The following is a 17,954-nucleotide window of genomic DNA, read 5'->3' on the forward strand; positions in this document are numbered from 1 at the left end:
AGTGCCCGAATTGTCAACAGGTTAAGGTCTAGCATCAGAAGCCTGTTGGATTATTACAGGAGATAGAGATCCCGACTTGGAAATGGGAGGTAATTAATATGGACTTCGTTACAGGTTTACCTCGCACTCCGCGAAGATATGATTGTATATGGGTTATTGTGGATAGGTTGACAAAATCAGCCCACTTTCTTCCAGCCAGGACTACATATTCAGCTGAGGACTATGCCAGGTTGTACCTCAAGGAGATAGTGAGACTTCACGGGGTTCCCACAGTTATTATCTCCGATAGAGGGGCCTAGTTTACAGCTAACTTCTGGAGATCCTTCCAGGAGGGATTGGGGACACAAGTGAGTCTCAGCACAGCATTTCACCCTCAGACTGACGGACAGGCCGAGCGTACCATTCAGACACTACAAGATATGTTACGGGCCTGTATTATTGATTTCAGGGGTAGCTGGGATGATCATCTGCCACTTATTGAGTTCGCCTATAATAACAGTTACCATTCGAGTATTCAGATGGCACCGCATGAGGCCTTATATGGGAGGAAATGCAGATCACCTATTGGTTGGTTTGATGTTGGTGAAACTAAGTTGATAGGCCCAGATATGGTTCAGCAGGCTGTTGATAAAGTAAAGCTTATTCAGGAGAGATTACTGGCAGCCCAGAGTCGGCAGAAATCATATGCAGATAATCGACGTCGACACTTAGAATTTCAGGTTGGTGACTGGGTATTCTTGAAAGTATCACCCATGAAGGGTGTTATAAGATTCGGCAGGAAAGGGAAGCTAAGCCCGAGATACATTGGGCCTTATCAGATTGTCCGTAGGGTAGGCCGAGTTGCCTACGAGTTAGACCTACTAGCTGATTTGGAAGCAGTGCATCCAGTCTTCCACGTGTTAATGCTTCGTAAATGTATAGGCGATCCTTCCAGAGTATTTCTCGTAGATGATATCCAGGTGACAGAGGAGTTATCCTACGAGGAACAGCCTATAGCCATACTTGATCGGCAGATTAGGAGGTTACGAACTAAGGACGTGGCTTCCGTCAAAGTGTTATGGCTAAACAACAACAGGGAAGAGATGACCTGGGAAGCCGAGGAGGAGATGAAGAACAAGTACCCTTACTTGTTCCCTATGCCCACAGGTAACTTAAATTCCTCACTTGGTTATACTGATTGCCTGATAAAACTATATGTTATGACGATAAGGGGAACCTTTCCAAAAAAAATTTTAGGACCTTACGGGACCAATTCAACATTCGAGGACGAATGTTCTAAAGGGGGGAAGGATGTTATACCCCGTATTTTTATACGTTGAGATATTCGCAAAATAATCGACGCGAGTTAAAGAAAGAACCCTTTTCGGACACGAAATAGAAACCCTTAATTTTTAATTTCTAAATTAGAACTAATTGTTTTAAATTTTATTACATAACAATGCCCGATACACGTCGAAAATCTAAAGATACACCAAACAAGCCACATACGCTTCGTATACGATATCATATACATTTCTTTCTTCCAATGTTACACCTCGGAGATTTTTCCGTACTTGGGTGATGAGTAGAACAATGAAGGGCTTCAGTGTATGACGTTTTACTAAGTCGGGAATGGCTAATTATGAATTTTTGGAAATAAGGAAGTGGCGGAGAATTTTCAGCTCAGTGGTCGTAAAGGGCACTATACGGCCCGTAAAGTGATTTACGGACCGTATAGTGCAATCGTCCTCCAGCTGTCCAAAAATTTCAAGTTCTGTCAAAGTGTTGAAATGGCTAAAAACGACTTGGAGGACGGCCCGTAAACTGGTTTACGGACCGTAAACCTCGGTCGTAAACTGCCATGTCCCTTAGCCAAACTTTCTGTTTTTGAAATGCTTAAAAACGATCGCGGAGGACGGACCGTAAACCACAATACGGTCCGTAAACTGTGGTTTACGACCACTGTTCTTCCCGACAATTTTTCATTAAAAGATCAGTTTTGTGATTATTAAAAGGAACTTAGGCTTCATTTCATTTCATTTCATTTTTCTTCCATATAACTCAAGAATGCTCTAGAACTCTCCAAATATTTCCTCCATAAGAATTCAAGAGAATCAAAGGGTACATCAAGATCAACACCACTAAATTCATGAAAACAAGTGTAAGAACACATCAAAGGATCATCTAAGTCAAGAAATCCTTAAAAAGGGTGGAACTAGGGTTTTAGTTAAGTGAAGTATTTCAACTCAAGGCCTGTTCAATCGTCATTTAGGGTATGTTTCAAGACTATACCACGTGATTCAAGGTATTGGAAGGCTTAGATACTTAAAATGTAGGAGAACATAGGAATGGGTCATTATTGCGTGAATAGTGACATAAACGAATGATAGTGGAATTGAATCATGAATGTTGAAGTGTTGAGAGTACAAATACAATATAAATGATGTTTATAACGTGAAACAAGTAGTAAATGCACGAAAGCACTAAGGTGAGCTATAGGGAGAAATATGGGAAAATTGGAGGAAAATGGTGGATTTTGCTAATTGTGCATAAATGATGATTTTGATTGTGATATTGTGAATAGCATTGTGAATGATGGGGGTAGATATAGAACATGGGAAAAGTAGTATAAACGAAGGAAGTACTGCCCAAATTTTCCTAGAACTAGCGATCCGTTCTTGTAGTTAATTAACTAATGAAGTACGAATTCTCTCATGAAGGTGACGACGTGGTAGCGAAGGAGAATTAGTGGACAACAACTTAGCTAAACGGAAAGGTATGTGAGGCTAGTACTTTATTTCCAATGGCATGACTCTTATAGTCCGAATTACCATCTTTCCATGAGCTTCTACATTCCAAAAAGTTAAATGCCTATATGAGATAAGTTATACGATATGATGATGCTAGGATGATGATGATGTTAGTCCTTGCCTACACTCACCTTATGTACTAGTCCTTTCGAGGTGAGGCAGAATGTCCGTAATTGCTCCATAAAGTAATCGGGGGGTCACGACCTTAGGTCACCCCGATAGAGTAAAGTTGTTCTCAAACATTACGCATGTGCTATGATAAGATAAGTATTTCACAATGAGTACATTATTATGATTATTTTATGATAAGCATGGCATGAGCATTACATACCGGGCCTAGTTGGCCGAGCAGACACCGCTTCGGCGGGCGGCGATACGGATACACCATGACCTTCGGGCGTGGGCAGACACCACTAGTGGACGGCATGAGATGGTACCCCGGACGCGGGAGGCCTGGACGCGGGCTTATATTATTGATTATCACACCGTTCCGACATGGGCGGGCAGCTTGCATATGATGCATACATGTTACGATGATAAGTATGAGTAAGACAGCATGCATTATTCCATTTACGATTATCGGTCAGATCCATATGCTTTATATTGATGCTCTCATTATATTATTGATGCCTTTCTTCATTGTTCATGCCTCTCATACTCAGTACAATATTCGTACTGACGTCCCTTCTTTGGACGCTGTGTTCATGCTCACAGGTAGACAGGGAGGCGAGCTTGATCCAGATACTTAGGAGCTGTCAGCTGTTGAGAGCACTCCATTGTTCGGAGGTGCTTATGATTTCTCTTTGGTATATATGTATATACATTTTGGGCACGACGGAGTCTTGTTCCGTCTATGTATTCATTATGACAGTAGAGGCTCGTAGATACGTAGTGTGGGTCAGGTGGTCTCAAAAGATGCTATTATTATGTATATATTATTTTGATGGCCGAAAGGCATATGTATATAAAGTACTTATGTTTTGATACAAATTATGTTTCCTATACTTTCATGCGTAAGACTGGCAAAAGATCATTAAATGAGTAAAATGAGTAGTAGAGTGAGCGGTGCTTGGTATCTAGCTCCGGGTACCCGTCGCGGCCCCTAGTTGGGTCGTGACAGAAGTGGTATCAGAGCAGTTCGTCCTAGGAAGTGTCTACGAGCCGTGTCTAGTAGAGTTTTGTTTATGGTGTGTTGCGCGCCACATCAATAAACAAGAGGCTACAGGGCATTTAGGAAAATGACCATCTTTCTTTTTACTAGATCGTGCGATAGAGCCATGCATAGGATTTTATCCTTCCCTAAAAGTGCGTTGTGATTTCAGAATGCCGCCAAAAGAAAAAGCTACAGCTGCCCAGAAAGACAAAGTTACGACGAAGAAGCGGGCAGAAAGGGAGCCTCCGGCGAATGTAGAGGAAAGTGAATCACAGAATGAGGCCTCGCCTAATGTAGGAGAGCAGGGAGGAGCCTCAGTCCCAATTCCTCCGCCAGTTGCTTCGGGTCAACAAGTGACCGAGGCCTTACACCTACTGACATAATTGGTTGCCACCCAGGCACAGCGGCCGAATGCGGGCCCGAGTAACCGTTCCGCCAGTACGAGAGCCCGTGATTTCTTGACTTTAAATCCTCCAGAATTTTTCGGGTCGAAGCCGGATGAGGACCCCCAAGGCTTTGTTGATGAGACGTTGAGGACACTGAAACTTATGCATGCTTCTGAGACCGAATCAGTAGAGTTGGCCTCTTATAGACTCCGCGATGTGGCGGTGCTATGGTACAAAAATTGGATGACATTAAGAGGAGAGAATGCACCACCTCCCGTTTGGCAAGAATTTGTGGATGCCTTTATTCGTCATTACTTGCCGCCTGAGGTCCGCCGAGCTAGAGCGAACAGGTTCTTGAATTTAAAGCAAGGAAGCATGAGTGCTCGAGAGTATAGTATGTAGTTCAATTCGTTGGCCAGATACGCTCCAACTATGGTGGCCGACATGTGAGATAGAGTCTACAGATTTGTGAGTGGTTTAGGACCCCACTTGTTTAGAGATTGTTTGACGGCCTCTTTGCAAGATGGGATGGATATTTCCCGGATACAGGCTCACGCTCAAATCTTGAGGAACGACAACAACAGCAAAGGAGTGAGCGTGACGGTGATAGGAAACAAGGTAAGAGGGCTAGATCGATGGGAGCGAGTAGCGAGTATAGAAGGGGACCGAGGCAGACGCACTCTAGGAACTCAGGTCAGTCAGCGACCAGTGCGCCTCCCAGGTTCTCAGACAGGAGGTCCGATCGTTCTTTTCAGTCGGGACAAGGCCAGAGTTCGAGGGCCTCCGATTTTCAGTTCAAGGGAGATTTTAGCCAGAGGAGACCCCCAGTACCGCGGTGTAGCCAGTGCGGTAAATTACATTCCGTACAGTGTCGTCAGGGTACCGATGCTTGTTATGCCTGCGGGTAAGTTGGTCACATGATGAGGGATTGCCCTTCGGTGAGAGATAGAGCAGGGACTCAGCCCACAGGTTCAGCAGCGGGTTCTTCTTCAGTGCGTCCGACAGCACAGACTTCTCAGACTACAGCACGTAGAGGCAGAGGCAGAGGGGGAGCATCTACTTCAGGAGCTGTTCAGCCCCGCGTATATACTTTGGCAGGGCGACAGGATCTTGAATCCTCCCCCGATGTTGTCACAGGTACCTTGACTATATTTTCCCGTGAGGTATATGCTTTGATTGATCCGGGTTCTACTTTCTCTTATGTTACCCCGTATGTTGCTAATTGTATCGGGGTGGAACCCGAGCCGATTAAACCTTTCGAGGTGTTCACCCCGGTTGGTGATCCCGTAATAGCGAGGCAAGTATATAAGAATTGTGTAGTCGTTATATGTGACCGACAAACAAGGGCCGATTTGATTGAACTGGAAATGATAGACTTCGACGTAATAATGGGTATGGATTGGTTAGCGTCGTGTTACGCAAATGTTGATTGCCGAACGAAAATGGTTCGATTCCAGTTTCCGGGAGAGCCCGTACTTGAATGGAAGGGTAATACAGCATCCCCTAAGGGTAGGTTTATTTCCTACCTCAAGGCGAGAAAGATGATAGCCAAGGGCTATATTATCATCTAGTTCGGGTTCATGATACGGAGGCAAGGCCACCAGTTTTCCAATCTGTCCCGGTAGTAAATGAATTTCCAGATGTATTCCCGGATGAACTTCCAGGTCTTCCTCCAGAAAGGGAAATCGACTTTGCTATCGATGTATTACCAAACATCAAGCCTATTTCTATTCCCCCTTATCGAATGGCTCCGGCAGAACTGAAAGAGCTAAAAGCACAGCTAAAAGATTTACTTGAGAAGGGGTTTATAAGGCCCAGTTCATCGCCGTGGGGAGCGCCAGTCTTGTTCGTAAAGAAGAAAGACGGATCTCTACGAATGTGTTTCGACTACAGGCAGCTGAATAAGGTGACAATAAAGAATAAATATCCTCTTCCCAGAATCGATGATTTGTTTGATCAATTACAGGGCACTAAGTGCTTTTCCAAGATAGATCTGAGATTCGGTTATCATCAGGTGAGAATTAGAAAAGCAGATATTCCTAAGACTGCCTTCAGGACAAGATATGGTCACTACGAGTTCCGAGTGATGTCGTTTGGATTGATAAATGCCCTGGCGGTGTTCATGAATTTAATGAATAATGTGTTCAGGACATTTTTGGATCTCTTCGTGATAGTATTTATCGACGATATTCTGGTATATTCTCGCACAAAGTCAGAACATGTAGACCACCTAAGAATTGTTCTTGGCGTTCTCCGAGCCCGAGAATTATTTGTGAAGTTCTCAAAGTGCGAGTTTTGGCTAAATTCTGTGGCATTTCTAGGCCATGTTATTTCAGATGATGGCATCTGCGTCGACACCCAGAAAATTGAAGTTGTGAAGACTTGGCCAAGGCCTACGACGCCTACAGAAGTCCGTAGTTTTCTGGGTTTGGCAGGTTATTATCGAAGATTCGTAGAGGTCTTTTCATCTATTTCAGCCCCATTAACGAAGCTAACCCAGAAGTCAGCGAAATTTCAGTGGAATGATGCTTGTAAGCGTAGTTTCCAAGAGCTAAAAGATAGATTGACCTCAGCTCCAGTGTTAACACTTCCAGAAGGGCCGGATGGTTATGTCGTGTATTGTGACGCTTCCGGTGTGGGACTAGGGTGTGTGCTGATGCAGCATGGCAAGGTTATTGCATATGCTTCGAGACAGTTGCGGAAACATGAACAGAATTATCCGACTCATGATCTCGAATTGGCTGCGGTTATTCATGCCTTAAAGATGTGGAGGCATTATCTGTACGGTGTGCACGTCGATATCTATACAGATCACAAGAGTCTTCAACATATTTTTGAGTAGAAGGAGTTGAACCTACGGGAGAGGCGGTGGTTGGATTTGTTGAAGGATTATGACGTGAATATTTTATACCACCCCGGGAAAGCGAATGTGGTAGCAGACGCTCTTAGCCGTCGATCAATGGGCAGTTTAAGTGAAGTCCCTTCAGAAAAGAAATAAATGGTTCGTGAGCTCTATCAACTAGCAAATCTTGGGGTACGTGTAATTGATTCGGATAAGGCAGGAATTAGTGTTAATGATCCTGCAGTCTCACCCTTGAATGCGGAGATAAAAGAACGCCAGTACGAAGATCCACAGATGTGTCATCACAGGGATGTATCCCGTGGGAAAGAGAAGTCTCCATTTGCAGTTTCCATAGATGGGGTTCTTAGATACCGAGACAGACTGTGTGTACCGGATGTGGCAAAATTACGCCAGTGAATTTTAGAGGAAGCGCACTATTCTCGGTATTCTATCCATCCAGGTACGACCAAAATGTATCATGACCTTAAATTTCTATATTGGTGGGATGGCATGAAACGAGACATAGCAGATTTCGTGGCGCAATGTTCGAACTGCCAACAGGTGAAAGCAGAACATCAGAAGCCAGGAGGCTTATTGCAAGCAATGGAAATTCCTACCTGGAAATGGGAAGAGATTAATATGGATTTTATTGTGGGATTACCCCGTTCCCGAGGCAAATATGACTCTATATGAGTGATTATGGACAGGCTCACGAAAGCAGCTCATTTCCTCCCAGTCAGAACCACGTATTCGGTGGAAGATTATGCGAGGTTGTATTTGAAAGAAATTGTGCGACTTCATGGAATTCCTGTAGCCATTATTACAGACAGAGGGGCCCAGTTTACAGCTAAGTTCTGGAAATCTTTTCAAGAAGGGTTAGGTACTCAAGTCAAATTCAGCACGACATTTCACCCACAGACTGACGGGCAAGCCGAGCGTACCATTCAAACTTTAGAAGATATGTTACGAGCGTATGTACTAGACTTCGGCGGTAGTTGGGATGATCATTTGCCATTAATTGAGTTTGCCTACAACAACAGCTACCATTCTGGTATTCAAATGGCCCCATATGAGGCTTTGTACGGAAGAAAATGTAAATCCCCAGTTGGATGGTTTGAAACCGGAGAAGTACAATTAATAGGCCCCGACTTGATCCAACAAGCAGTTGAAAAGGTTAAAGTGATTCGAGACTAACTGTTAACAGCTCAAAGTCGCCAAAAGTCTTATGCAGACAACCGCTGACGGGATTTAGAATTCCAGGTAAATGACTGGGTATTTCTGAAGGTATCGCCAATGAAAGGGGTGATGAGATTTGGAAAAAAGGGGAAGTTGAGTCCAAGATACATCGAACCTTATAAAATTGTCCGTAAGGTAGGACAGGTAGCATATGAATTAGACCTACCTTCGGAGCTTGAATCAGTCCATCCGGTGTTCCATGTTTCGATGCTCCGCAGGTGTATCGGGGATCCTACAAGAATAGTCCCGGTTAACGATGTGCAAGTGACAGAGAAGCTGACATATGAAGAAGTACCTATTGCCATTTTAGATAGACAGGTGCGACGACTCCGAAATAAAGAAGTCGCTTCGGTCAAGGTTCGATGGCGAAACAACAACCGGGAAGAAATGACTTGGGAAGCGGAAGAAAAGATGAAAGCCAAATACCCGCATTTATTCCAACCCCCGGAAGGGATTCAAGACGAAACGTCAAAGATGTAAGGTATGTACACTTTAGTATTATGCTTTTAGTCGTGTGTGGCCATGGATGTGTTGATAGTGTGATATAGCCCTGTAAGGCCATGATATTGTGGGTTGCTATGACAGGTTGGTAGAGTCAAATTACAAAGGAGACTATGGCAAAAACTTTTCTAGAACTCCCGAGTGTCGAACATTCGAGGACGAATGTTCCAAAAGGGGGGAAGAATGTTACACCTCGGAGATTTTTCCGTACTTGGGTGATGAGTAGAACAATGAAGGGCTTAAGTGTATGATGTTTTACTAAGTCGGGAATGGCTAATTATGAATTTTTGGAAATAAGGAAGTGGCGGAGAATTTTCAGCTCAGTGGTCGTAAAGGGCACTATACGGCCCGTAAAGTGATTTACGGACCGTATAGTGCAATCGTCCTCCAGCTGTCCAAAAATTTCAAGTTTTGTCAAAGTGTTGAAATGGCTAAAAACGACTTGGAGGACGGCCCGTAAACTGGTTTACGGACCGTAAACCTCGGTCGTAAACTGCCATGTCCCTTAGCCAAACTTTCTGTTTTTGAAATGCTTAAAAACGATCGCGGAGGACGGACCGTAAACCACAATACGGGTCCGTAAACTGTGGTTTACGACCACTGTTCATCCCGACAATTTTTCATTAAAAGATCAGTTTTGTGATTATTAAAAGGAACTTAGGCTTCATTTCATTTCATTTTTCTTCCATATAACTCAAGAATGCTCTAGAACTCTCCAAATATTTCCTCCATAAGAATTCAAGAGAATCAAAGGGAACATCAAGATCAACACCACTAAATTCATGAAAACAAGTGTAAGAACACATCAAAGGATCATCTAAGTCAAGAAATCCTTAAAAAGGGTGGAACTAGGGTTTTAGCTAAGTGAAGTATTTCAACTCAAGGCCTGTTCAATCGTCATTTAAGGTATGTTTCATGACTATACCACGTGATTCAAGGTATTGGAAGGCTTAGATACTTAAAATGTAGGAGAACATAGGAATGAGTCATTATTGAGTGAATAGTGACATAAACGAATGATAGTGGAATTGAATCATGAATATTGAAGTGTTGAGAGTACAAATACAATATAAATGATGTTTATAACATGAAACAAGTAGTAAATGCACGAAAGCACTAAGGTGAGCTATAGGGAGAAATATGGGAAAATTGGAGGAAAATGGTGGATTTTGCTAATAGTGCATAAATGATGATTTTGATTATGATATTGTGAATAGCATTGTGAATGTTCGGGGTAGATATAGAACATGGGAAAAGTAGTATAAACGAAGGAAGTACTGCCCAAATTTTTCTAGAACTAGCGATCCGTTCTTGTAGTTAATTAACTAATGAAGTACGAATTCTCTCATGAAGGTGACGACGTGGTAGCGAAGGAGAATAAGTGGACAACAACTTACCTAAACGGCAAGGTATGTGAGGCTAGTCCTTTATTTCCAATGGCATGAATCTTATAGTCCGAATTACCATCTTTCCATGAGCTTCTACATTCCAAAAAGTTAAATGCCTATATGAGATAAGTTATACGATATGATGATGCTAGGATGATGATGATGTTAGTCCTTGCCTACACTCACCTTATGTACTAGTCCTTTCAAGGTGAGGCAGAATGTCCGTAATTGCTCCATAAAGTAATCGGGGGGTCACGACCTTACGTCACCCCGATAGAGTAAAGTTGTTCTCCAACCTTATGCATGTGCTATGATAAGATAAGTATTTCACAATGAGTACATTATTATGATTATTTTATGATAAGCATGGCATGAGCATTGCATACCGGGCCTAGTTGGCCGGGCAGACACCGCTTCGGCGGGCGGCGATACAGATACACCACGACCTTCGGGCGTGGGCAGACACCACTAGTGGGCGGCATGAGATGGTACCCCGGACGCGGGAGGCCTGGACGTGGGCTTATATTATTGATTATCACACTGTTCCGACATGGGCGGGCAGCTTGCATATGATGCATACATGTTACGATGATAAGTATGAGTAAGACAGCATGCATTATTCCATTTACGATTATCGGTCAGATCCATATGCTTTATATTGATGCTCTCATTATATTATTGATGTCTTTCTTCATTGTTCATGCCTCTCATACTCAGTACAATATTCGTACTGATGTCCCTTCTTTGGACGTTGTGTTCATGCCCACATGTAGACAGGGAGGCGAGCTTGATTCAGATACTTAGGAGCTGTCAGCTGTTGAGAGCACTCCATTGTTCGGAGGTGCTTATGATTTCTCTTTGGTATATATGTATATACATTTTGGGCACGACGGAGTCTTGTTCCGTCTATGTATTCATTATGACAGTAGAGGCTCGTAGATACGTAGTGTGGGTCAGGTGGTCTCAAAAGATGCTATTATTATGTATATATTATTTTGATGGCCGAAAGGCATATATACATAAAGTACTTATGTTTTGATACAAATTATGTTTCCTATACTTTCATGCGTAAGACTAGCAAAAGATCATTAAATGAGTAAAATGAGTAGTAGAGTGAGCGGTGCTCGGTATCTAGCTCCGGGTACCCGTCGCGGCCCCTAGTTGGGTCATGACATCCAAATTGGTGATTCATATCAGCAACAACACAACAACGACATCAACTACTATATGCAAGAAAACCATCCTAATATTACAACAAGTCCTAAAACAGCCCACCAATTATAACAACACAATACAAAATCTTAACCTCACTTAGTCTTCCAATTCCACAAGAACAGCCCATGAAACCAATATAAATTCTAGCAAGATTTAAGCTTTCCTTTCACTTTTAACACATAATCCATAACATTAATAACAACAACAATAATCAAACCCAATCTAAGTGGAACCCAATTCTGCCCATTTGCACGCCAACATTAATCATACAATTTTCTTACTTCCAATTTCACTTAATACAAATTAATCTCTCCATTACAACATCATTAACTCCAATTTCATGACAAATGAAGAAATCTTACCTCAAATTGATTAGGACAGATCCTACAATCACTTGCACCAATTACACCACTTCTTTTCCTCAACTCAATATTCTTATGTTGATGCCTCCTTGAATCCATTCATCCCACTAATGACTTAATTAATCTTAATTAATCACTAATCACCACTTAATAATCTAATCATGGTTAATTAATCCCTAATCTCCACTAATATTTCTACACTAATTGTAATTAATTAGTAGATCGTGCACTTATTAAAATCGGGGATTAAAAGTCCTTGTCTCATATCCCAAAAATAATCTTATCCTTGAATTTATGTCGATTAGCTCACAAATAATCCAATGTATAAAAATACGGGGTATAAAAAAAAGGAACAAATAAAGATGGGGACTTACCCTTCAAGATGCTTTCACCAAAGAATGGAATAAATTTTGCCTCTTTCTCTCTTGAAAACTGACTTTGGGGTCTTGAGGATAATGGTTAGGAGTTGAGGCATTAAAAAAGGGCTTTCTGCTCCCCGTTGGTCGCTGCCAGCGGCCAGTTGGAACAGCCCGAACAAAAACGGGCATAACTCCCTCATACGGAGCCAAACACGATGATTCTTTTTCTATAGCTTCGTAATTTCGATACAGATCTAATGGTTCAAACCTCACTAAAAAAAGGTCGTTTGATCAATCTGGAGCTGTTTCTATCCACAGACCTATGGCAAAAACATCTAATACGAGCGCGACAAAAATCCAAACCCATCTGAAACTCTTCGGAACCTCACCAAAACTTGTGGACAAGCTCGAAATCATCATATTAACATTTTGGAACTTCCAAAACATTGACACGGGGTCATCTTAACCCGACGTTGACCGTGGTCAACTCTAACTTGCTAACTTAACTAGCTTCTCCATCAATGACTCAATTTACACTCGAACCTTGCGGAAATCAACCCAATGACTTCATTAAGTCATAGATCATACTAACGGGACTTGGGGAAAGGGTCAAAAAGGTTAAATGGCTCAAAACACTATAATAACTAAACGGGTCATTACAGCCTTAATACAATCTAAAAAAGGCCTTTTTAAGAAAACCCTAAAATGGATAAGGCGTCTGTACGGATACTCTGACACCCGTACTGTTGCCAGCGCAAATGGCAGAACGATCAGGTGACGCGTGGCCTGGCCTATAATAGATACTCCGAGCCTATGTTGAGTGTCTTCGCCTCAGGATCGGGCCTTCTGTGCTTATTAACATACCCTCGGTTTTTTATACTCAGTTGGAAAAACTCACAACCCCTCGGTCCTCCTTCCCTTCGATCGTAACTGAGCCTAACGACCTCATTCCTCTTCGATCTCGTATCGGACAATTGTAATATTTACTCCGGTTCTTACCGAATACAAATTTCTTCGATTTTTACCGTATACAGATAGTCCCCACACTTCTCAGATCAAAGTTTCATCGAAGTGACGGGAAGTGGAACGATTACCTCGGTGACTTCCTTAGTAAGCCTCTTCTTCGAAAATAGGCGGGAAATTAAATGTCCCTTCATGTCACGTCTCTCTGACTTCGGACACATGTCGCCTTTTGGTTGGACGACTTCGGTAACCGCCTCAAAATTTTATTTATAAAAGGCGTTACAGTGATTTTAATTTTTCACTTTTCACCTTTCTCTTCTCTTTTTTCACTCTTCACCTCTTGATTATCTCACTTATCTTGTTATGTTCTTGCTTCCTCTTGAATCTTTGTTTCGAAATTCTGAGTCTTCAAAAATTTCTTGAGAAAATTCATCCGAGGTCCCAAAATCTTCTCCAATTTCTGGAAACTTCTCTTCAAGTCTTCACAAGTTCATCCTTTCCTTCTTCAAATCTTCATATCTTCATATTTTCAACCTTCAAATCTTTATACTTTCCTCTTCGAATCTTCAAATCTTCATATTTTCCTCTTTAAATCCTCAAAACGGCAATGAACATCGACCCTACTCCCGAAGATTCCTCTTCAGTTAGCTCTCCGAATACCGAGACTATCGCAAGCCCTGGAGGCAAATCACAAACCAGCTCCTTCGAACCCTAGGCCAAAGACATAATCCCCTCAAAATATAACTTCAACCACGAGTTCGCCATCCAAATGGCTATTACGACGTGAGGCTTTACCCATCATTGATCAGAGAGGCGCACCTTCCCAGAGTCTGAACTGAATGCGGTTGGGATAACCGCCCCATAGAGATTATTGCTCCTGGTGATGACGAAGCAATCACTGACTTTAAGGAGGGGTTTTCATATATTTACACATACCCCTTCACTTTCAAGCTTAACCCTCTAATAGATCAGGTTATCCTAGAGATGTGTTGGACATATGAAGTGTGCCTTGCTCAAATAGGCCCGAGCGTTTGAAGGATCGTAGCCTGCCTCCGTCTTTTGGCCGATAATGCCAAAGTTCCTGTACTATTTGATCTGGCTATATTGCCCGAGGATCTTCCGTGGCGGAGTTATAAAGCTCTCCAAATGAGGGAGGAACCCTATTCTCTTCTGCATTAATAAGAACAGAGATCAGGGCTGGTACAAGCATTTTGTCCGAGTTAGGACCGCAGACATTATACTGGAGGAGTACATGCCTTTCCCCAAAAGGTGGAATGAAAAACGTATGTTTTATAGGACTTATCTCCCTTTTACGTGCCTTTAAGCATTTCTTCTACTATTTCCGATGTTTCAGCTGACAGATGGTTTCCGAATGCAATCCCCGGATTTACTAGGTGGATCAAAAGTATTATCAGCCAACATCCGCACCAAGAGCGAACATGGAAAAATCTGTCCCGCGACCGGTGGGCAACACAAAATCATGGTATCTTTCTGTTCCCTTAGCTTCTTGTTATATTCTTTTGTTCAACCTTCTTCTGATTTAATTCTTTGATATTCAGGTTTGGGTAGACGCTCTTCGCCCCCACGGCCCGCATCAGTGGACGAACCCGCCACACTGGGTTCAAATTTTGATATTTCAGGATCAGCACGGCTAATTGCCGAGGCTAAAAAGAAGAAGAAAAAACCCAAGTCGAGGGGTCAGAAAAGAAAAAAGAGCTCAAAGGATGCCGCAGGTACATCCGCAGCTCGAGGTTTGAGGGATCGGACCCTTCTGTTGCTGCTGCTATCGAGGCTGAGACAACTTCGGCGGAGGTCCCGAAGAGTGTTGTAGCTGATTTGCCGGGCTCTGCCACGGGTGGGGAAATTGACACCCCTTTCCCCCCGATAATCGAATATCTCCAAGCCCCGCTTCCCTTGAGGGACGTCGAGCTGACGAACATTACGAGCGACACTTCACTCGAGGCGGTGCCTTTGGCAAAAAGTGCCAGAAGGGCTAAAACTATTTCAACACCTCCTCCTGCTCCATCCTTAAAGTAGGAGAATTTTGATAACATGTTTGCCGATAATCCTCCTACAACGGCGGAAGCCTCGGGGTTAGGACACCTTCCTATTCCACAAGCATCGAGGAGGCCTACTCGGTCTATTGAGTCTGTTCGAGGTCTCGACTTGTAGATATTTTTCTGGCTCTAAGTGCAGAGCCGAGGAGGACCAGGTTGACCATGGTCACTGTACCCGAAGATTGTAGTTTTTTGTCTCACCCCGTGGGGGTGGCCAGTTATCTCTGACCTCTTGTGTTGGAGTCTGACAAAGAGAAGATGACAAGACTCTCGTGGCAGTGCCTTCTCAACCAGGGTATGTATGTTGGAAACCGGGTGAACATTTTTTCTCCCTCCTTCCAACAAGTTTCAATTTATTTGGTGTACCCCTCACTGTTTGCTGATCTTTAACCTTGTTTCCCCTTCTCTTTCTTTTCGCAGGCTGTTATGCTTGTGCACAAGGGTTTTATTCGAGCTCAGCATGAGATAGATGACTTACGGGCCCAGTTGGATGCCTAGAGTCAAGAAACTGAGGAGTTTAAACTTCTCCTTCAACAAAAAGAAGATCAATTAAGCCAAATAGTCGGTCCTCCAACCCTCTGAGCCGAACTCGAAGAAGTTAATAAGGATAACCTTCAATTAAAAAATAAGCTCGATGATTCGGTCCAAAAAAACAAAGTCCTAGAAGAGGACAATAATCAGCTCTACCGGGGGAACTCCGAGTACGTCTCAAAGCTCAGTGAATTAGAGGCCACTATTACCCAATTGAGGCAGGGACTAGATTCGGTCAAAGGCGAGGCCGCAAACATAGAGGAGAAGTTTAGGCGGCTTGAGTCCAAAAGGGCCGCTGAGAAAGAAACCTTGAAGGTTGCCCAAGAGAAGGTCGAGACTCGAGCCCGGGCCAATGAGAAACTCAAGAGTGAGCTCGACGCCGCTATTCGCGACAATGATGGACTTCAGGCAAAGCTAGCAGCTTCTAACAAGGTTCGGATTACTCTGAGTGATATGAGGTCTGAGTTGGAGGAAAAATTAAAAAAGGCTCAGTTCGACCTGAAGAAAGCCTATGAAGAAATTGAGGCTACCGAGGCTCGATCCACCCTTTTAGTAGAATATGAGAAGTGGAAGTCTCGAAAGTCTATGCTCGAGGCAGCTCAACGAGGCATTGCGGATATTCCTGCTCGGATTGCCGAGGCAAAGGCAATTGAGGATAAAGCCAAGAAAGCACTTGAAGATAGCTCCGAGGAAGACCCTGAAGGGTCCAGCTCTAATGACTCGGGCTTTTCTTCGGCAGATTAAATAGGCTCATAGGACCTTTGTATTTTGTTTTTTATCTTTGTAATTTTCACAGGCTTCGACCCTTCATGACATATAAAATTTGTATGGGCTTTTGTTTTGCCAGTATCTATTTCTATCGTTTCTGATACTTAGTCATGTGAGACTTCGAACAGATCTTTAAGTCGGATAGAATTTATGATATTGTTCCGTATTGATATTATTTCGTTAAAAACGGGTGAGGTTCGACCTTAAGCCCTTAACAATTTTTGTCTTACCAAATAACCAGAAAAAATGAGCCAACTTAACTTTTGAGTTTTGGGCTTTACTTTAACCGGTTCCTTTTCAACCGATATCTTAATGAGGGCTTGTCCACGGGAGCCTTTTTATGCTTTGTGAATTCGGAAGTCTCCGAACCACTTCGGGCATTTGAGATGAAGTGTTTAATTACTCGACCCTCTTTCAACTGTTTGAATTCTTTTTAATTTGAGTTCGGTTAATTATAACCTTAGTGCCTTCGTCTATTTTGTGACGGCGATCCCCAGTTGAGGGTAAGCCCATGAGCTTTTAATAAATAGTTAATCTCGGGTACATTCATAAAAGGGCACATTTGATGCGTACTTTTACCGAAGTATTTTTCTTTATATTTCACATAATTGTGTCGTACAAGAAACTAATGGCTTCATCCAACCCTTTCTACCTTTTTGTCGTAGCAACACTATCTGGGCACGATTCATTCGATCGTTTGGCCCTTACAATGAATCCTAATGCAGAAGGCTCTACCAATACAAAAAATAAATAGTGAATTCGATTTTGACTCCGCTTCTTTGCTTCTTTGAGCTTTCTTTAATCTTGTCATTCTGAGGGCATCATAGTCCCCTAGTATTTGTGCGTGAAGCATGAGAAGAGAAACACTATATAAAAAAGCGATATTGTTGAATACCCAGTCCCCAGTGCTTAGCTGGTCTTCGAGTTCACGGCACTTAGCCCGGTTCTTAAATTCTAAAGTAACACATTGTACATTGTTGCCTTATTAAAAACCCAGCCGAAAAACCCACTTCGGGATAAAATCGAGCTAAGGAAAAAAGAGTGCAACACATGTGTTTTAGACCTAATTCTACTATCTTCGAATTCTGCTCCAGTTTGAACCTGCAAAGAAAAGGTGAGAACTATTGAAATTCACAAACGGTTAGTAGCTCGTACCTTAGCAATAATATTTCTTCAAGTGTGCCACGATCCAGTTGTTGTGCAGCTGTTGGCCATCTCCAGTCTCTAGTTGATACGGCCTTTTGCCGGTTATCCCGGTTATCTTATACGGTCCTTCCCAGTTCGGGCCCAGTTTTCCATCATCGGGATTCTTAGCGTGCAGGGTAATTTTTCGAAGCATTAAGTCCCTAACTTGAAATGCCAAAGGTTCGTTCTGCGATTGTAATGTCTCCCCATTCGTTGTTT

General features: G+C 42.8%; 1 protein-coding gene across 1 annotated transcript; it reads left to right on the forward strand.

Annotated features, from left to right (window-relative positions):
• Positions 1 to 13,801: 13,801 nt before the first annotated feature.
• LOC132624236 (uncharacterized) lies at positions 13,802 to 16,526 on the forward strand. Its single transcript, XM_060339044.1, has 3 exons — positions 13,802 to 13,877; positions 14,754 to 14,927; positions 15,910 to 16,526. The coding sequence occupies exons 1-3, from the start codon at positions 13,802 to 13,804 to the stop codon at positions 16,524 to 16,526; spliced, it is 867 nt and encodes a 288-aa protein (XP_060195027.1).
• The last annotated feature ends 1,428 nt before the right edge of the window (positions 16,527 to 17,954 follow it).

Source organism: Lycium barbarum, chromosome 12 (genome assembly GCF_019175385.1).
Source record: "Lycium barbarum isolate Lr01 chromosome 12, ASM1917538v2, whole genome shotgun sequence".
NCBI classification, from domain to species: domain Eukaryota; kingdom Viridiplantae; phylum Streptophyta; class Magnoliopsida; order Solanales; family Solanaceae; genus Lycium; species Lycium barbarum.